The sequence below is a fragment of the Ursus maritimus genome, unplaced genomic scaffold (assembly GCF_017311325.1).
Source record: "Ursus maritimus isolate PB19 unplaced genomic scaffold, ASM1731132v1 scaffold_2, whole genome shotgun sequence".
NCBI lineage: Eukaryota > Metazoa > Chordata > Mammalia > Carnivora > Ursidae > Ursus > Ursus maritimus.
Window position 1 is genome coordinate 32031275 of NW_024424452.1, and position 21476 is coordinate 32052750.

At 52.5% G+C, this 21476-nt stretch overlaps 1 protein-coding gene across 4 annotated transcripts in view; it reads right to left on the bottom strand.

The window, feature by feature from the left end:
* Window positions 1–5499: 5499 nt before the first annotated feature.
* Window positions 5500–21476, bottom strand: part of METTL22 (methyltransferase like 22) — a 16467-nt gene continuing 490 nt past the window's right edge. The window contains exons 2-11 of one of the 4 annotated variants that reach the window (XM_040635346.1): window positions 18847–19012; window positions 16856–17212; window positions 14318–14358; window positions 14085–14229; window positions 11449–11520; window positions 9987–10040; window positions 9078–9158; window positions 8765–8867; window positions 6926–7094; window positions 5500–5608 (exon numbers count right to left, since the gene is read on the bottom strand). In XM_040635346.1, coding sequence (XP_040491280.1) covers window positions 5573–5608; window positions 6926–7094; window positions 8765–8867; window positions 9078–9158; window positions 9987–10040; window positions 11449–11520; window positions 14085–14229; window positions 14318–14358; window positions 16856–17212; window positions 18847–18952 — 1164 coding nt within the window. In that variant the 5' untranslated portion in view covers window positions 18953–19012 and the 3' untranslated portion in view covers window positions 5500–5572. Of the gene's footprint in view, window positions 5943–6925; window positions 7095–8764; window positions 8868–9077; window positions 9159–9986; window positions 10041–11448; window positions 11521–14084; window positions 14230–14317; window positions 14359–16855; window positions 17213–18846; window positions 19013–21476 lie in introns of all 4 variants that reach the window. The other 3 variants (XM_040635345.1, XM_040635348.1, XM_040635347.1) reach the window with 3 other exon arrangements.

Genomic DNA, 21476 nt, shown 5'->3' on the forward strand with positions numbered 1-21476 from the left:
TAAGGGGACTGATGAGAACCCTGGGTTCCTTGGGGGCATTTCCCGCAGTCAGTTCATGAGGCTGGGGCGCCACCTCGTGGCGAGGGTCCTCCATTGAGCCAGCCCCGAGGTGAAGCGAGATGAGGCCGGGCCTCCTCAAGCCTTGCAACCTGGACGAGGAGGAAATGACCTCCAGGCTGCTTGGGTGATGTGAAGGCAAGAACAGGCTTCGCACCTGCCTTTACCATTGGCTGGCCCCCAATAAGGAGCCTGGAGAGCTCGCGGCTTCTGTTCAGTGCATTCATTTGCTCATCCGTTCATTTTGCCTCCCCTCTCGGTCCCCCTCCCCTGCCCCTCATGGATGTTCACCTAGCCCCTACATGGTTTTGCTTTTCTTCATAGCCCTCATCAAGCCCATCAAGGTTATAAGGCTTAAACCGCTAAAATGTAATTGTTTTAAAACTGACAGCATATGTCAGTCTTATATAATCCACAAATGAGGGACAGTGCAGGATGACAAAGCCGGTTCAACAGAACACGAGAAACAGGGATGTTTACAGTATGTGGGAAAAATGACGAGATGAAATAGCCGTATTAGACACAAATTTGGTTAATGTCCCACGGGGCAAAACGACTGTTTCCCTTGGAGCGATTTTCCTACTGGACAGAAAAGAAAGTCATCACATGGTTTCAGTTTTACAGAACTGCAAAATGCTTGCACCCTGAGCAGTCGGGTACACAAACATGCTCTTGCAGATGCTGCAGCGTGCAGTCACCTTTTGGCCTTACTTCTGTTTTTTTTTTTTTTTTTTAAAGATTTTATTTGTTTATTTATTTAACGGAGATAGAGACAGCCAGCGAGAGAGGGAACACAAGCAGGGGGAGTGGGAGAGGAAGAAGCAGGTTCATAGCGGAGGAGCCTGATGTGGGGCTCGATCCCATAACGCCAGGATCACGCCCTGAGCCGAAGGCAGAAGCTTAACCGCTGTGCCAAGCAGGCGCCCCTACTTCTGGTTTTTGGATCACTGTTCTTTACACAACCTGATGCACGCTACGTATTTATGTTTTTTGCCTGTCGCAAAAAACAGGGTTAGTATCGGACTCCATGAGGGCACGGATGTGAGATGTCTCGCTCTCTGCTTCCTCCCAGACACCCAGTCAACATCCAGCATATGGACAGTGGTGGACAAATATTTGCAGAATGACTGGGTGTGTCAGGCTTGGGTTTGAATGACACCAGTCCTGTCCCCATGGAGCTCACCATCTGTTAGGGAGGCGTGCAAGAAAATAGACAACTCTCACCCCAAGTTTTAAAAGGATCATATCATAGAAGGCTCAGGGGCTGTGGACACCTGGGGAAGACTTTCTGGAAGAAGAAAATAAGGAGAGTGGCTGGGTGAGAGGGGTCTCAGAGGCTGGGGGACGGGTCTAAGACTGTGGTGCATTCGGGGAGGAGGGAAGTATGGCAGACAGGATGGGACTGGAAAGGTAGGCAGAGGCCAGACCTTGAGGGCCTAGTGGGCTCTGCAAAGGAGTTTGGGTTTTATGCAATGACCTCGCATGGCAGCTGTCTGCAGGAGATCCTTGGCATTCATGACTGATATTCCGCCTGAGAAGCAAGTCTCCAAATTCACAAGGATGTAGATGTTCACAGCAGGAAGATTTTCCATTATATTTACATGCTGAAGAAGAAATATTTTCAAAGGTCTCACACATCTGCTCATAGTATCCTTCTACTCAATCTGCTCTCAGTGGAAGGGGTGGTGGTGGGGTCTTCATAAACTTCCAAAGACAGACTCGCCTGAGTCAGAAAGCTGGGTGTCATCCAGAGCCCCTCTTTTTCCTGTACCTGCCCCTCCACTTCTGCCCTTTTTATTCATTCCATCAATGAGGAAATCACAAGACTGAATGCCAGACTGGGCTGACAAGAATGAGGGCCTGTGTGGGGGCAGAGATCGGGGCTGTCCCCAAGGGTCCAGGGCACTTTTCACTACTCAAGTCTACTGACTTCTATAATAGCACTGCCCTTGGTGTTTCCAACCGAGGGCTAAAATGCACAAAACTATCAGATTGGTATCAGTCTGTTGGTAGACAGGCTGTAACATCACTTAGTAGTTCATGGATTTAAAAGCCACCAGTCGGTTGCACGGTATTGCTGGGCAGAATCACTTTCCTATGTCGGGTAAGCAGATCCCTGCCGATATCTGCTTTGGGACACTGCATGGAGCTGCCATGTGAGAAACAGCACAATCTGGAGGGTGTCCTTGGTTTGAGCTGGGATCCGGGATTGAAACTCCTGCTCTTTCCAATGTCTGAGGCGCTGCTGTGTGCTGGGCAGGTGCACTGGCCGAACGGTGGGGGTGGGTTCCAACTGGCAGTCCCTCCCAGGATGCAGGAGGCTGCAACCCAACTAAGTGAGAGTCCATTCACTTAGCTTTCTAGGAGCACATGGACGGGAAACACAGCACGCACAGAGGTGTCATCCCATTGGGAGGACCATGCACACAGCTTTTCTGTCCCTGCATCCATGGATGGCACGTGTGGCTGCTGTGGCTGAGGGCCAGGACATGTGTGGGTTACCTTGACACAGAGATGGCAAGCTGGGTCTCCTACTGACATTCCACATCAGAGTCCCTTAAGGCCAAGGTCTGCCTGTCGAGTTACAGCTCCCCGAGTCCAGGCCTTCCTGCGCACAAGGGTCCACTGCAAATGGGCAGGCACCACGGTCTTCACTCTATGAAGAGCTTGGTCTCTGAGGTGGCTTCCCCAGGAAGCGTGTCTCCTGCTGCCGGTAGCCCATGGGGTGGCTTGTTGGACTTGGGGTCGGCAGTGTGGAGGATGGCTTGCCTATTCCTCTGAGGGCCTTTTAGGTCCCCAAAGTGCCCCTCGTGTGTATGTGGATTATCGAATATAATCTCCACAATAACTGTGTGCAAAGACAGGAGTCTTACCATTTCACAGAGGAGGAAACCAGAGGCTCAGAGAGACTAGGCCACTTGTCCCGGGTTGTCTGGTTGGCCTGGGGCAGAGTCAGGATCAGAACTTGGTATGCTCAGCCCGAGTTTGTGCTCTTAACCAGGAACGACGTGTCGCAGCCCTGCGGCTCATGGTGACTGCGGGACCAGTAGCGCCAGCACCCCCTGGTGGCTGGTTAAGTTCCAGCATGAATTCCCCACCTGGAGGACCGGAGTCAGAATCCACATTTTGGCAAAACCCCCGGCGACTTGTGTGCACAGTAATTCAAGAAGTGATGGGGGCCACAGTATCACCGTTGATTTTACTACATCTTTCCTGGGCAGGCTTGAACAACCAAGTCCCCTCCTTGAGCCATATAGTCTCTGATATTCTCTGAAAATTTTACCATGCGTAAAAAAAAAGAAAAAAATTAAGTGCAATGGCCTATCTAGATTAATTCCCTAGCAGAACATCTCGATGGTTTGATGATTCGGAAATATTGCTGCCAAACAAGCAAAGCCATAAAACACAGTGAGAAGGGGGCATTTCACCCCCGAGAAGTGAGAATCTGACAATGCTTTGAATTATAGTGGATCCAGATTAATGCCAGGCCCCACTTAAAGGAAGCTTTCAGGCCGAGTGCTTTAGACATGAAAGCACTCACCCGAATGCGCTGGGTGAAAGGCACGATGACTCTATTGCTTGGTAGCAGTTACATTTATGGGCTTGTGCCCAGGAGTGCCCGGACAATGTGTGAGTGCTGACACATCGCCAGCTGGGGGTTCTGTCTCGTGGGGCTCCGTTTTCAGGACTCGTCATTAATATATCCCATTGTGAGCTGCAACTCTGTTCAATGATGGCAAGTCTGTCGGGGAGGGTTTTGTGTAGGAACCTCGGAAAATGGGAAGAGCTCAAAGGCTACGCTTCTCAAACCCCTCACTGTGCACAAATCACTGGGGTCTTCTCCAAGAGCAGATTCTCAGTCAGGTCTGGGCTGGGGCTGCTATTGCTGCTGGCGGACCGGGAAACTCACTGTGAGAAGGGGGGTGGAGCACAGGCCCCAAGCCCAGCTCTGCCACTCGGCGGCTGTGTGATGTCAGGTCGGTGGCCCAACTGCTCTGAACTTCATGTTTCTCGTACATAAAATGGGGATGGCTTCTGCTCTCTAGGATCTTCGGAAGACTGAGAGATGATGTGTGTGGATCTTCTTCCCACTCCCAGAGGGGAGGGTGAGACTCCTTCTCTGCACATTCAGCTGACACCCGTTTTTCTTTCCTAAAGAAGCTACTGTTCTTCCTGATCCGGATTTCTCACTCTTGGCACTCCTGCCACTGGGGGCTGTCCTGTGCGTTACAGGATGTTTAAGCAGCATCCCTGGCCGGGAGCACGTCTCCTGAGTTGTGGCAACCCAAACTTTTCCAAACATGGCCAACACCCCTGGAGGCAGCAGTGTCCACGACTGGGTAGCAGCCCCCCAAGCAACGGCTCCTATTCACCGTTCGTTCAACAGTACGTGTCGAGTACCCACTCTGGGCCAGACCGAGTGCCAGGAATGTACTGATATTTAAGACAGATGAGGCCCTGACCCACGGACATTTTTTCCTTTTAGAGCCGTAGTCTTCACAACTGTTAAATGGGTGTAACCAGGCTGAAGTCCCAGGCGTTGGCAAGACAAAGTGAGTTAATCTGGCGTCTGGATGGAGCTGGAGAGGCAGAGACACCAGGAGGGTATCTGGGCTCTTGGGGGGGTGGGCAGGGAGAGGAGCACGCTGCCCAGTGTCAAGTGTGCAGGAGCAGCAGGACAGGAGAGAGGAATCTGTGGGGAGGGCCAAAGCAGCAGGAGGGTGGGACCTGAGCTGGGAAGGAAGAACAGGGAGAAATGGTGGGTAAAAGGGCTTCGAGCAACAGGTAGAAATGGGAGGGGCCCAGAGAAGAAGAGAAATGATCAGACAGAGATATGCGCACGTGATGCAAGCGGAGAAGCGAGCCCAAGGAGAGGAGGGGAAGAAGCCGAAGCTCTGGGAGGAAACGCCGTGAGGCGGGTCTGGCACGAATCCGGGTCAGCCACACGGGACCAGGAAGAGTGGCTCGTGGCTGTTCTAAGCTCACCCGATTTTGGTTACTAAGAGTTCAAAGAGAAAATGAAGGGCTCTTTGCCAGCTCCTGCCACCTCCTCTGAATGGGCCTTGCCAGAGGGACGGGGACGGGACATAGACAGCCTTGGAAGGCAATGAGGCTTCTGGGCCTCATTCTGTGTAGTGTTATTACTGTAACTGTGGCGACCATCTTGAACACATCTGTAAGCAGATAACACAGGGCAGCACGAAATGCTACCCCGGTTCTGGGTTCTCTGCCCACCAGGGAACCTGAAGTCACAGACTCAAGTGGGATCAAGCAGAGAACACCTGCCCGACGTGGCACACATATGACAAGACGGCAGCACGGCAAAGAGGCAACTAGATTGACTTCCAGCCCAGACAGCAACAGACTCCAGAAAACAGTCCTGGGGCATATAAAGTCCATCTGCCTTATTTTTAAAATGATAGACAATCTCAAACACATTACTTTGTGAGCTTCCGATTTTATTAGAAACGTATTCTAAGAACAGTCGAGAAGCCATGCTTGTGGATGCGACGGGTCACATTACCGGTTCCACAAAGATCTTCCAGAGCTCCTGCAGGGGACAGAGAAAGCAGAGTCCCGAGGTTCACAAGGAGATGAGTCCCACAACACGCGAACCACGGGGAGCACGCACGCTGCTGCAGGAGTGGAGAGCTGCTTCTGAGTCTCTGCTGCTCTGGGCTGTTCTTTCTGCCCCACTATGGAAGAGAAGCTGGATGGCTAAGTTCTGGCATTCATCCAAGACGCATCAGAACGTCACACGCCAAAATGGACCAGAAGAATGGCAGTAAGTCACAATTCTTCCATTTGGGGAGCTGTTAAGTGCCATGTCCTGTGACTGCTGATTTTCGTAAGGAGCTGATTTTCCTGGCCATGTGCTGCTCCTCCTAACCCAGGCGGGTGGAGAGGGTATAGACACACCAAGTTCTTAGTGGAAACTTTGAGTCTTCACCGGCAGAAGTAGAACGACTGCTGTCTACAGCGAGACGGGCGGGCAGGGAGGCAGCCCAAAGGTGGCGTAGCCTCCTCACGCTCGGCAACCACACAAATCCAGTGCCGTGCTTGCCTGGGGAGCCTGAGAGGGAGAGCCCTCTCCCCTCTCCTCCTCACAACTAGGACTGGTCTCCACAGACCCACCACAGAAGGGGTGGTCACAGCCAAGAGGCAAAAAGAACAAAACTCATTCCTTCCAGACCTTTGGACTTGCAGCTCCTGATAATTATAAGGGATTTTCAAGGGTAATTTTGTTTCTCAGGTTTCCCCCATGAGCTGGGTTTAAAAACCATAATAGGAAGTGATAAGGCTGTAGGATTAAGTCCCAGCTCTGTTGCTGCCTGGTGGGGTGATTTACCTTGTCCTGGCATCCACCGAGACAGGGGAGGAAGGAGCTCGGCCTGGTACCTAGCCCACGGGCCGTTACTAGCACAATTACTCAGAGGCCGAGTTTGACGGACCCACTGTGCCCGGTCAGAAGGGCCATCGGTCATCAGTTAAGCCTGCCTTGTCTGAGAGGCCAGCGAATTTCCACAGTGAAGATGTGGCCTCCGGCACTGGGGTTCTGGCATCGAGAACCCCACCAAGTGCCCCTCACTGACTTCCTGTGTCACCAACCACTTTCTGTGCTTGGCCCTCCTGCCTCCGGAGCCTGAACTGCCCGCAGGGAAAGAACACGCTCTAAAGTCCAAGGTGACGGTTGGCCTGCAGGCCCATGTGCAGGGCTAAGAATGGGGAGAACCCACCACAGCTTTCGGCTGCTAGCGCTCCTCCACCCCGATAGCACCAGGGTGCGGGGCATGTGTCTGGAGGACGCTGGGGTCAGCAGTGTCATGCACAGCAACGACGGCCCGCACGTGGTGGGGGCCGCACCTACCAGCTGCTGGATGCGCTCATACACGAGGAGCTGAGGGAAGGAGGCCTCCACCGGCTCCACCGCGAAGCGCAGCCGGCCGTCCGCAAGCCTCTCCAGCCGCTGCAGCCAGGAGCGGAAGTGGTCGTAGGCTTCGCACGTGACGTCCAGGTGTCTGAGCGTGAAGTTTAGCCTGCGAACAAGCAGCCGACACACATGCCTCGCCTTCCTGCTGCTCCCTGACCTCACTCCCCACCAGCGGGTTTTCACTGAGCGCCTACTGTGCACTGAGCACTGGGTACTGCCTTCCTGATTCTGCAGGATAGCCCAGGAGGTGGACATGGTCCGTTTTACAGACATGGCAATGGAGGCTCAGAGACACAAAGTCAGGTGGCTCAGATACCACCACCTGAAAGGCCCTGCCCTGAGCTACTAAGTGGAGCAGGAGGCGGATGCAGACCGCTGGCTTCCCCTGCCCCGTCCAGCGCAGAATCTGCACATGGGGTGCCCACGACCATTTTTGCAGTGAGTGTATGAAGGGCAGGAACTGAGGGCAGTGGGCGGAGGAGGGTGCTGGGAGGTGGTGGGTGGGGAGCCATCAGTGGGCGACTTTAGAACACGTCCTTCCGAGTCCTCCCAACCCGGCCACTCGGCCACCTCTACACCATAACCTGCAACACGATTTAACCTGAAACTCAAATTCTTTGCCTTTTCCCCTTTTCTTTCCAAGATTTTTTACTACAGAAACTTCCAACAGTGTGATCAACTGTCCCAGCTTCAACCACTGCCAGCTCACGGCCGCTGTGGCCTCTGCCTCCCCACACACTCAGACTGGATCATTAAAAAGCTAACGCCAGCCATCACAGCGTTTCCTCTATAAACACAGCCATGTGCATCTCGAGAAGATAAAGGCTCTTCTGCTTCTTTGTTTCACCCAAAACAGATTTGATGATAATTCTTTAACATTCTAATATCCACTCAAGTCTCTTGAGGTTTCCCTCTGACTATAAAATCAGTAACCAAGTGAGGTCCACATGCTGTCATTGGTCACGTGTGCCCTGAAGAAGCTCCTTGATATTACCCGTATGAACGACACTGTGATGGATACGCCCGGGGGGACAGTGAGGACACAACCATGATCGCTTCCACAGGGCAGATTTCTAGATGTTGGACTGCTGCGTCAGTAAGCAGGGCTGGTTTCATGGCTTTTTAAGATTTTATTCTTAAGTAATTTCTATACCCAATGTGGGGCCAAACTCACAACTCCAAGATCAGGAATCACGTGCTCTACTGACTGAGCCAGCCAGGTGCCCTGGTTTCTCGCTTTTGCTACATACTCCAAACTGCCTTCAGAAAAGTTGTACCCTAGCATAGGAAGTGGGGAAAATGATGTAAGGTGTCCAGCACCGTGTCTACCACAAGATGGACACTCCCTCAATGGGAGCTTAATGCTTCAGGATGTTCAAGTGCAAACGTCCTGGAGGGGCTCTGTCTGCATCAGGAGAGGACAGACAGGACCGGGGCCCTGAGGAGACAGATGGCATCCCGGAGGGGAAAGAGAGGCCCTCAACAGAGCGGTGGCCACGTGTCCCGGCTCTGGAGTGCGGCTGCATTCAAGTGCTCGTCCGCTCATAGACCAGCCATGACAAGTTCCCTGCTGCCCCTCAGCCTTCCTCTCTCCACTGGTGAGGTGGGGGCAGTGGAACCTCTGCACCGGGCTGGCCAGCGGATGACAGGAGGCCACCAGTGTAAGGGGCAGCACGCACTGGCGCATGGCAGGTGCTCAGTGAGCGAGTGACAGGACGACACTGATAGATGCACGCTCAGAAGGGGGTGTCAGGCTCTCAGGGTCACGGAGCTCACCTCTTTTCCACAGACAGAATGGCTGTGCAGGCGTTTTTCAGTTTGTGAGCGAGGCGGGACAGTGTTTTAAACAGAGCGTCGGTTAGGTCATCGTCGTAAAACACTGCGGGGAGGGAAGCAGGCGAGGGGAAAATGCAACCATCAGGGAGATCTGTCCCTCGGAGGATCCCCGGACAGGGCGCCAAGGCCCCATGAACCTGCAACGGCAGCAGCTCGCAGGCTGAAAACCGCAGGCGGGTGTGGTGGGGCGCCCAGGAGGCCGGGGAGGGCTCCGCGGAGGGGCGCGGGCACCACTGTCACCAGGACGTCTTACCTTCGGCTGCAAGCAGGATGGTGGTGTGGCTGTACAGGTCAGAGACATCCTCCTGTGACCAGCTGAAGGGGACCTCTGGGTCTGTGAAAGGAGAAAGGCCATGTTGCGCACGTTCGTTTCTCTGTGGGCCAGCTCTGAGGCTAAAAGAAGCTTCAGGAGAGGAACAGTTGGGGGTAGCTCGGAATGGCAGGCAGGTCTGAATCCTAGCGCCCCAGCTTCAGGGTCACAGCTGCCCACATGGCAGCCAGAGGTCTGCCTCTGCCACTGAGGGGCAGGCACTGCTACCCCCACGAACTTCCTGTGTGACCCTGAGAAAGGTGTTTCATCTCTCTGGGTTTCTGTTCCGCACCAGAATGGGCTTAGTAACGCTGCCCTCAAGGACTGCCAGGGAGGTCAGGGGACCTAAGGTGCTAAATGCTCGGCAGGTGACAGATACTCAACAAGCCATGATTTTCCTCGCCTGATGCCGGACAGGGAAAGAAATTTTTATACAAAGAGTGAGCAAGCATGCAGGTCTGAAACAGCCTGTATAACAAATTTAGAAACCTCTCCCACCCAGTTGGCCCTGCAGCCACAAGGCTGACTCCCCGCCATGGACAGAGGACAGAGTGCTGTGCTGGGAGGCTACCTTCCAGCCCTGGGCAGGTGCTTAACCCGGAGCGTCCATCCTCATCTGTAACTGGGGGACTACTGTGCCTACTGTACAGGGACACTGCCAGTCTGAGTGACAGAGCGGGTGGAAGCTGCCAGCAACTGTCACTCATCAGCAGATGGAGCGGAGTGGCTGTGAGCTGAGGGACTGTGGCGACAGCTGGGACCCTCTGCTCAGCCCAGGCCACAGGGCTGACAGCCTGAAGGTAGGACAAGGGGCCGTGAGTCTTCCAGGACACGGGACAGGGAGACGCGCACCTGTACACAGGTCATCTTTGAGCCAGTCCAGTTCTTTGACCTTAACTACACCTCCTGCAAAAGCAAAACCAAGCAGAATGTCCAAACTCAAAATAGGGAAAAGCCTAACCCTTCCCATTCTATGTCCAAATCCCTCCGTCCCTCCGCCAACATCCTCTCCACGTCCCTCCTTCCCTGCAGCATTTTTTGAGTGCTAGGTCTCAGGCCTCACAGTGGACACAGGGAATGCAAAGGGTTAGGAGGCATGGCCCTGTTCTCGGGGACCAGCACCCCAAGAGAGGCTGGCCGGCCAGCACGCACCAACAAGGCTGTGTGGTCAGGGCACTGCTGAAAGGACATGCCAGGGGCACAGAAGGATGAGAGGAGCTTTGGTTTCAGACGGGGGTGTGAGGGGAGGCTTCAAAGAGAACGTGAGTCATGCCTGCTCCTTCCTTCCAGCTCTTGTTGACTGGGCATTCAACAAACAATGCGATGGGGGACCACACAGACAGGCCCCTGCCCCATGGAGCATGTGGCCTAATGGGGTGGCAGATACCTATCAACCAATCACGCAGACATCAAAATGCAATGGTTCAAGGTGAAATGAGGCTCTGGTAGGGAAATGTGACCTTGTCTGGAGCTGAAGTCTGGGAATCCGAGTATGATGAGGAACTGACAGGAGGTGTGGGACCCTTAGGCCAGGGCGGCCGGCACGGAGCGGGTCCTGTGAGGCAGGGACTATGGATGGCAGGGCCCGACCCCCACAGGATCTGGGACAGGCAGACAAGTTTGGTGTCCACTCAGACAGCAACAGGAGACCTCTGAAGGGTCTGAAGCCCGTGGGCTGGAGTGGCCTGATCTGAGTGGGAAAGTGCCCCCCAGGTGCTCGGAGAAGGCCTGGACAGGAAGTCTAGTGAGGAGCTGCCGCCATCTATCACGTCAACTCATTTCTGCAAGTGCTGCAGAAATCCAACAATCAGGCAGAGGGGGTGGTGGGACGGTCCGGGCAGAGGGAAGAGCATGTAAAATGGTGCTCGGCTTGCTAGACAGGGCTGGACGGCGAGGCTGTCCGGGGAAAAGGCAGGAAAAGCAGGCATGGGTCAGACCAGGAGGTTTGGGAGCCAGAGGGAGAGCTTGGACTTCACCCCTGAAGATTTTTGGAGAGTGAAGTCTGTCTCATATTTTTGAAAGGTCACTCTACATGCTACATGGAGGACAGCTGGGAAGGGTCAGACAAAGAGCTGGGAGATCAGGTGGGGGCCACTGTGACATCTAGGAGGGAGAGAGCTGAAGCAGGAGCGGCAGTGGGTGCGGTGAGGAGAGGATGACGCGAGGACAGAGTCATCACATCTGAAGCTCTGTGAAGCCGGGACTGTGCTCACCTGGGTGTACAGACCCAGCTCCCGGGGTCACCGTACCTGGTGTTTGTCCCACCTGCCAAACAGAGAACCCTCCTCCCAGGGGAAGAGCTGCTGGGCCTCACCTCCGGCGGCAGTCAGGTGGCTGTTGAGGGCAATGTTTCGCTGGCACATGGCCAAGAGATCTGTACCGACATCTGGAACGACAGAAGGGCACGCCATAAAACGCCAGCGACCACCACACTCATCTCCAGGTTCGACAGCCTGACTGCAGAGAGGTGCACAATGTCAAGTTTCTCCTGTGTGCCTACTGCCAACATGAAGCATGTTCATTTTAAGGCCCTTTTCGACGATCTTTCCCTTCAGTAAGACAGGGGGCTGGTGGGGACAGACTGTGCAGTCCAGAGGGAAGGGGTGAGAGCTCCTGTTTTGAGTGTGTATGCAAGAAACAGGTGTGGGTGTTTGATGTGATTCATTGAGACACAGAGCAGGTTTCTACACGCTGGGGGCATGCTCTCGGCAGCACGAGTCGCTGTCGTGGCCATCCGCGTCTCCTGAGCCGCCCGCTGCTCTGACGAGGTGGTGCTTCCCCCTTTCAGAACTGAGCCTTGGTACCGTGCATTTTTGATGGCGCAAGGGGTGTGGGGGGCGGGCATTATACCAAAACTTGATTTTCACTTAGAAGAGTGTACACGTGGAAGGTACAGAAAGCTGTGTGAGTGACATGTGCCCAGCCCACTATGGCTGTGGATGCCCCGACCCCGTCTCATCACCCACTGAGGGCTCTCCATTCCAGAGAACGCGCAGAGCCTGGGACACACCTATGCCTTTCCCGGGGCCACCGGGTAGAGAGAATATTGATGGTGTGTGCCTAACAGCACATAACCGGTTCAGCAGCTTGTAACTCTTTATGGGAGTTTTTGTTCAAATAGATCCTCTGTGGGAATCTAACATATAAAACAGGTGAGACAGAGCAGCGTCAGCTGAATGACAGTGGGAGACCAAAGCCTTGGGGCTGCCCCCCAATTATCCCTTTGCTGGCCCTTGAGGGAGCGCACAGAACTCTGCCCCATGGAAACCAGTCTGAACCACAGGCGCCCCTCTCCACCCGCCATATGACAGTGGCCGTGTATATGACCTGAGGCCAGCGCCTGACCTTACTCTTTGTCTGTCCATCTGGACGAAAGATGGTGGCAGGCTCCCTGGCTACTGTCCAGGGTCACTGTGAAGTCACAAGTGGGTGCTGAAGCATGTGAAAGGCTTTGCCGACTAGAACGTGCGGTGTAGATGCAAGCTCCCTTCTTTGTGCCAGGAAACCCCCCTCTCAAGGACAAGACAACTTGATTATATGCTGCTGTTGGGCACCAGGCACAGGGCAAAGCTCTTGGGTAGTGCACGATGGCTTCACTCTGGGAAGGGCTTGCTGATAATTTACATGCACCTTGGCACGGAGTGGAACCAGGGGCTGCCCTGCACACTCCCAGGCAGCGGCTAACGCAGACTATCTGGAAAGTGTGCCAGCATCACAGGGGATCCCCAGCATCCCTTTCCTGTCTCAGAAGCAAAAGACAGACGTCATGGGGATGGGAACTAAGAGTCAATGAGATGCAAACCAAAGCAGCAGATGTCCTCTTTCTGCCTAGCAGACCCTGAAGATTTAAAGTGCAGTGACACTCCCTTCTTATGAACTGGTACACGCTTTCGGAAAAAGCGCGTGGGGCAGAGTGGGGTGTAGTTGAGAGCACTGCGCCCGCAGCAAACTGCTGGTGTCACCACCGAACTGCGAGTTCATGAGATGCCATCACTGCGGGGTGCAGGAGGGTGCGAGGGTCTATGGCATTTTCTGTAACATTTTAGCAGCTTCTACGTGAGTCTAACACTATTCCAGAATAAAAAACTGAGAAAGAAATCACTTGGCAGTATGTATCAAAACCTTAAAAGGGGTCACACCTGCTTCTAGGAACCTAGTCTGAGGATCAACAGACAATGGTGAACAAAGGTGTTCACTGCAGGGCAAATCAGCAAATAGAAAAACAAAAACACCAAAACACATGGGAACCACCACAATGTCCAGACACAGAAAATGGTTTAAAAAAAAAAAAAAGATGAAATTGTACTTGGTCTTTAAAAGTCATATTTATAATTTCTAATGACTTTGGAAAATACTCTTCAAAAAATGTTTTTCCACATTTTTGGCAATGGACAGCAACAAACATACAGTCTGATTTCAGCTACTGTTTGGGAGTATGTACACTCAAAGAAAAAGGGGAAAGATGATGAAAACCCAGACACAAACAGTTAAAGCAATGGTTCTAAAGCTCCTGGAGGACAGCGACTCTGTTTTATTCACTCCTGGATCTCCTGCATCTAGGACTGCGTCAGCATCCAGAGGGCACTCAATAAACTGCATACTGCTGAACGAATCTGGGGATTGTACAAGTCTGAGTCAATTTGATTTGCTGTCCTGGGAAGTTTCCACAAAAAGTAGGCTAGACTTCTACGACCAGGGAAGAACGTGAAGGCTGTTTTCAAGCCTGACACCAGGCTTCCGCGGGCTGTGGGAGGAGGCGCGGGCTGGGCAGCAGGGCGTCCTGCACTGTAAGTGCTCCTGCCCCTGCGGGCTGTGCTGGGCCATCCCAACGTTATTGAGAAAACAACAGAGAGTGGAGAAAACCAGCAGAATGGGATGGCAAAATCAACAGCAGCCGAAGTTCACGCTTCCTGACACAGTCAGGGCACGCTCCTGAGATGGTGGGCCTACCTGTACAGTAAACGGTGCGTGCCACGGTGGCTGCGATGATGCTGGCCAGCCCCGTGCCCGCCCCGAGCTCCAGCACGGTGCGGCCCTGGAAGACGTCCCGTTGGAACAGAATATAGTCGGCCAGGAGCAGGGCACCCCGCCACACCTGGGGGAGAGACAGACAGGAATGACAGCTGACGAGAGGCTCCAGGGAGACCCTTCGGGGCCACAGGAAGTGGATGGGACCTACCCACCTGCTTGCCAACATCCTCCAGGGGGGTGGCCATGGTGTGCTCTGGACAGGATGGAAACCAAAAGAGAAAGGGCCACAGTGAAAATGGGGACGGACAGAACACAGACAGACGAGGTGCATGGCATTCTGCAAACACGGCCAGATGGGTGCTGGAGTTGAGCGTTCTACAGAGCGGCAGAAAAGCGGGTTGGGCGACAGTCGGAGGGGCTGTGTGAGCGTCACTCACAGACCAGGCACGGAGGCTTGACGACATAACTGGGAATCTCTGCCCCTCAGCCTGGAGACAAAGGTCACCCCCCCCCATCCCACTTTACTGTGCTGGGTAACTGTCACAGCGTATTTACATCGTCTGGATCGGCTCTGTGCCGACAAGTCACGGTACGTTCTACATGTTTCCTACGCTCAGAACCACACCAGAAATCAACAAAGTAAGTTTGAGTTTATATCCTTTTTTAGGTGAACTATGACAAGGCGTATTCTCAAGCACAAAATGTATTAGGATAAAATCTGGTGGCGGTATGGGGCAGGGGGAGAGAACAGAAATAGGGAGACCAAAGAGAAAGGGGAACATGGCAAACATCTTTGCTGTGAAGAACTGGCTCTCGCATTCTTAAGCAAGATGGGGATGGCTATCAAATTAAAACACGCACAACACATGCACAGTGGTGGAGGGGCCCTGTGTGCCCGTCAGACTTGCCCACATTGGACCATATGCTCACAACGAAACAGGAGAAGGGACCCAGGGACCAAGGCAGGACAGAGAACCGCAGGGTTGGAAGCAGCATGGGTGGTGCTACCCACGCTCCCTCCATGAGGGTCTGCCCTACGGGGGGCAGCCTGCCTGCCCCTAGTGTTTGCTCCCCCAACACGGGGTTCGACCTCATGACCCTGAGGTAAAGACCTGGAGCTGAGATCAACAGTTGGACACTCAACCGACCAAGCCACCCAGGTGTCCCTCCCCTCCGGGTATTTTTTAATTGGCTACTCAGATGGGTCCATAGCCTGAAAACAATGACCTGGTCTGTGGTCAGAGGAAAAGGGTAGTCAGGAGACTAACATCTGCTTAGCGTTCACTCTGTACCAGGCCCCATATAGGCACATACTGCTCATTGCTTATTAAATGACCAACAAAGGGCAGTACCCTGGACCCCAGTTCATAGGTGCAAACATAAGCCCTGGTGGGCACAACAGCTGTCAAAGGTCACCTGGCTTATGCGGGGTGGAGGTGGGTCAAAGCCCAGCTCTGCAGGATGCCAGAGTCCAAGACCTGGTTCCTTATGTCACACCTTGCAGACAGAAGCATACAGCTGGGGATGGAACACCCAGGGGTTATCCCTGCAGCTGAAGTATTTATCGCCTTGCCACTCCACTCCCTCAGATTGACAGCGTGCTGAAAGGAAGGACCTCACCATGAAGTCCCTGAGATGGACAGGCCGGGAACCTGGCCATACACTGGCACTCGGCTGTGGGACTTCGTTCTCGGCCTGCGGGATGGTATACATTCCCAGGATGTTAAACACACACACCAGAGGCTGAACCCTCAGTATGGAATAACCAAGTCTGCCACTCCTCCCTCAGGGAGGCCAATTAAGTGAAGGCTGAGAGTGAAATGAGCCATCATAGCCCCCCACGTCCCCCCAGGCCAGAACTTTCCAACGTTTTGACCACCTGACATAAGACATAAGCTAAGGTGGGGTGCCTGGGTGGCTCGGTCAGTTAAGCATCTGCCTTCGGCTAAAGTCATGATCCCAGGGTCCTGGGATGGAGTCCCATGCTGGGCTCTCTGCTTCTCCCTTTCCCTCTGTCTGCCGCTCTGCCTGCTTGTGCGCTCTCTATCTCTGTGTCAAATAAATAAATAAAATCTTAAGAAAAAAATTAAAAACAAAACCAAAAAGAACATAGCCTCTGGTGTCACACAGACCTGGGTGCGAATCATCACTCTGCCACTGACTGGCTGTGTGACCTGGGGCAAGTTCCTCAACCTTTCTGGGTCTCAGTTCCCACCTCTGTGAAATGGGAATGCTCATCCCTGGAAAGGCTGTGAGGAATAGAGGTAATCCACGGGAAACATGGAGTATGGTTCTGGTGTGAATTCCATGTCACCCTTGATGGAATAGACTAGAACACAGCCTGCCTGGTTCTGAGCAGCCACTCAGTAACTACCTGCGGTACAGACGTGTGGATGGATGAGAGCTGCTGCAGTTTTTGAGAGTGCCCTAACTGACCCCGTGCCCCTGACCCACGCCAGTGCCCAGGCTTACCGGGGCCTCAGATACCGTCATGGACCCCGGGTCTTAAAGAACAGACTCAACCAGGAGCTCTTTTCCCCGCCAGTGAGCAATGCTGGGGGTGGCAAGACAGACCACCTCCTGGCTGTGGAGATGGACATGGACTCAGAACCTTCCTCACTACCCCCCAGCTGCGTGGCCTCAGGCTTGTCACTTCCTATCTGCGTACTCTCCCTGATCCACAAACACACTGGGCCCTGAGCCACACTGCGGTGCTGCGCTGGAGGTGGGAGAGCCACACCTGTATTTACCTATTCTGATGATATCCTGGGGGCTGCTCTCTTGTGCTTCATCTGCCAAGGGGTCGTCTTCCTCCTGCGTTAGAATCGTGGGATGTACCTTGTCTCTCGGAGGCCCTGCTGGCTCAGGGTCCGAAGCCGCCCGTGGTCTCCTCTCGACGTCCAAATCCCCATCCTCGTCCAGCCGAGCTCCCACTCCCTCCTGGCTGGTGATGTCACTACTGCAGCCACTCCCCAGAGGGGGTCTGGCGCTGCCCGGCCTGGAGGGGGGCGTCTCCTCTGCGGGACCCATACCATGACGGCCACCCTCAGTCCCTGAGTCTGTCTGAGAGTCTTGGTTCCACAGAAGCTTGAACTGGGACAGGAAAACTGAAAGGCAAGACGAACACAAAAGGAGAATATCTCCAAGCTGGCACCTCCTCGTAGAAAATCTGATTTACACCTGGACAGAGTTTTTAAAGGCCAGGTTGAGGCATAGTAACGGCCCACAGAAAAGGCTCGTTTGACTCAGCTAAGAAGCTGGGGCCACTGAGAGCAGCTAGCATTTGATGAGCATCTATTGTAAAGGTGCTCAGCCCCCATTATCATAGCCCTCCCTGCTGCTGTGAAGATAGTGGGGCCAGCTGCACTTCACAAATGTGGAAACTGAGGTTTAGGGAAGTTAAGGGAGCCCATAAGGCCACACAGCTTTTGACATGGCTGAGGCAACCCTCAAACCCCGTCTGCTCAACTCCTAAACTGATGCCCTTCTCACTACACTGTTCCACCTGTTAAAGACTGGAGGACAGGACAAGGACAACAAGTGGCCTTCCCCATCCGGTGGCTAGAACGTCACTGGGACCAGCTTCAGTAAGAGTATGTGTTCCTGAGAGGCAGGCTGGGGGTGCAAGTGTTCAAGAGGACAGTCCTGGGCTGTAGTCTTCCATCTCCCCAGGCTATCTGACCCCAGTCCAGTCACTGATCTGTTCTGGATCTCCGGCTCCTGAATTCAGGGTCCCAACTGGGACACAAGGGAAAGAGGAGTATTAATTACACTACAACAAGCTAATACAGGGTGATCAAAGCTGGGGAGGATGGCCAGGGATGACCTGTGTGAGGTGACATTTGGCTGGGAGGGAAGAACCTTCTGGGTTGAAAAACAGCAAGAGCAAAGGTGCTGAGGGAGGAAGTGCATGCAGTATATGAGGGACAGAAAGGAGCAGAGAAAGGTAAGTGTGAACACACAGGCAAGGGCTGGGTTGGGCTGGGCCTCACCGGCCAGGGTCAAGAGTCTGATTTTATTCTAAGAGCAAAGGGGAGCCATTGGTGGGTCTGAATCAGGGTGCTGATATGATCTTCATTTTCTTTCTTTCTTTTTTTTTTTTTTTAAAGATTTTATTTATTTATTCGACAGAGATAGAGACAGCCAGCGGGAGAGGGAACACAAGCAGGGGGAGTGGGAGAGGAAGAAGCAGGCTCATAGCGGAGGAGCCCGACGTGGAGCTCGATCCCACAATGCCGGGATCACGCCCCGAGCCGAAGGCAGACGCTTAACCGCTGTGCCACCCAGGCGCCCCTGATCTTCATTTTCAAAAGATCCCCTTGGCTGCTGGGGAGATGAGTAAGGGGAGGGTGTGCAGAGCAAAGCCAGGGAGCCCCGGTGGGAGGAGCTGGAGGCCCCAGCCTATTGACAAAGGGGGCCGGACTGGGGTAGGGCAATAGGAGCCTGAACCCTGTCTCCCGACTGGACCATGTGCTTCCTGAGGGCAGGGCTTGGTTCATTCCCTTTTGCATTTCCAGCATCAAGTCCAGCCCACCCACTGCCAACCCTGCACAATGTAGGTGCTCAGGAAAGCACAGGACTTCAGTCAATGCAACAAGGGTACTTAAGAAGTGGTGTGAGGGTAACAGCTGAACAATGCAATCCACCTAGTCTTTTACCCAAAAAGAGGAGCATGAGAAAGCAGAAAACGAAATGAGATCCACAGGGGGCTGGGCCCCTCAGCACAAGTCTAGGACCTTACCAGGCTGCCCCATGCCGTTCAGCCGCACCATGAAGTGCCTATGGTTCGGGGTGTAGAGATGGACATCTGAGAGCACAGTGTCACTTTTGAAGGTGACCTCATCCATGGCTGGGGTGGGGGCCAGCTACCATGGCCGAGCTCCACGTGAATCATGGGACAGCAGCACCTGGAAGGCAAGATCAAGTCCTCAGGACAGCAGGTCCCAAAGGGGATCGTTATAAACACTCCCCAGCCCGGTGGTAAACAGCTTTGCAATACCCTGGGAGAAGACGCTTCCTTTTTTCAATTTGCTAATATTTTTCCTAAAGGAGAAAGTCTTGGAGCCTCTGCAAAGGAAAGAAATCCATCTAGAATTGTGTTATTTTGTTTGCAGTGTGTTCATTTTCACAGGAATCTTATTTATGGCAAAGGATTTGAATTTCCATTTATACTGATTAAGTTTTCCTTCCCTTTCAATTTTTTTCCCACTTTTTTATTGTGAAAATTTTCAAATAGACAAGAAAGTTGAGGGCATAGCATAATAAACAGCCATATACCCACTGTTTAGATCCAGTGATCATGAACACCTTGTCATATGGGGTCGACTGATCTGTCTACTTGGGTGAAAGTAAATCCTAGACATCACATTTTATCCCTAAATTCTTCCACAGTGCTGTCACACAACCATAAGACCGTCAGCAAATCTAAGATAATTTACAATTCCTTTGTACCATTTAAAACCCCAGCCCTTTGCACATCCAATTTTCTCCATTTCTCATGCAAATATCTTTTATAGCTGGTTTTTCCTAAAACAGTATTCAATCACAATTTACACTTTGCATTTAGTTATTTCCCATTTGGTTTTTTTTATTCTAGAAGTTGACTCCAATGGCCCAAATACCCTTTGTTGCTTTAAAACATTCTTTTTAAATAAAAAAGTGGGGGGAGGGAGTAGATCCAGAGGAAAAGCAACCAAGGCAATCACTGTACAGGTGAGGCACAGTTGTGGGAAATCATGCAGGTGACACAGCAATAATCAAAGTGCGGAAAACCACGCGTGCGGCTAAGGGGTGAAAACAGGAAGGCTCCCTCTCCAACCAAATGTTCTGTCTCATCAAAAAGCATTAAACAACAGCAGTGTGCAGAGCCATGGGCTGGGATGCTGGTGGAGCAGGCGTAAACCCGTCTCCCACTTTGTGGCTATGTGACCTGGGGGAAATCACTTCACCTCTCTGGACCTATTTCTTCAGCTGTATTCTCACCTTGTAGGGTTCCTGGGGTGTAAAGCAGTGAGCAGAGTCTGTGGCCCACAGCAGTTGTTAATTCCTTGTGTTGGGGTTGGTTTCAGGCGTTTGGCCCAAACGTGCCCATAACCCCAGCACCTCCTACAGGAGCTGTTCCTACCTGGGTAGGTGTGTGCACTAGCCGTTGTGTCCTAGGCAGGTCAGGAAACCTCTTGGGCCTCTATTTCTTCAACTGGAAAATGGGGTCATCATAACCCAGGCTATTCTCATAGTCTGAGCACACATAACTGGAGTTCCTACATTTAAGGACTTGCCATGGGGAAACCAAAGTTGTACCTACACAAAAAATTTTTGTGAAAAAGCTGACCCCTTGTTAAATTAGTCTCCATGCTGGCTTTCACACTTGACAATAGAAGCCAGCACAAAACAAGTGGGTTGTGAAGTGACGCTGTGAATCTAATAAAATGATGCAGGATTTCATGATGCCAGTGAAAGTGACGGAGGAGAAATGCTCCATCCTCAGGCAAAAGCCCTCAATCAATGAGGACTGGAAAAATTAGGCTGCATCCAAAAAGGGGACTAAATGTCTCAAAGTCAGATGTGGCTCTCCCAGGACCGAAAGATGTCCTGGGGAAAAATCAAGGACTTCTTACATATAGTTTTGGAAGGGGAAAAAAAAAAAAGATCCTCTGTGATGATGCTATGAAAGTCAAACACGAACCAAAGGATGCTATTTCTTGCTATAGGGCAATTTTGTTGGAAAAATCACATCCCACAAATGAGCATAATATTACAATTGCACACCAACTTTTCTTAAATACAAACAAAACCAAAACTCAAATTCTTCATTTCTAGCTCAATTTTCAGTTTTAAAATTCAAACTACCCAGGCTTCCTGGAAATATATCCTACAACTGAGTACCAGGAAGTGGAATCCCTTTAGAGGGCTTCTCCTAGAATCTGATTATCTGGGAACAGAGGTATCTTGTACCTACCTCCTGGCCTGTGTGAAGATTACATGAGACAATGATCAGTTTTAGGGTTCAGGACAGAGTAAATGGTTAACAAATAACAGTGGATATGGATCATTGTAGCAATACTAATTAGTACTGAAGAGTGTGCTGGAAGATGGAAAAAGGCAACAGTTTTTCCACTTAGGAATAGCTGACTCAGTGTGTCTGGGAATGTTACAACTGGATGCGCTTCAGTCCCCTCTCCTCACTGGAAAGGAGGGAAAGTACACCCAGACCCCCCCAAAGGCAGTTTGCTGGAATCTGGGGATTGAAATACCTCCCGCCTCCTAGGCTTTCCCTCTGCCAGGTGTCACTCAACTCAACTCATTCAACAACGGGGATTTGGGTGAAGTTCTATGACAGCTCGTGTCCAGGCACGGGATAATGCAGGACAG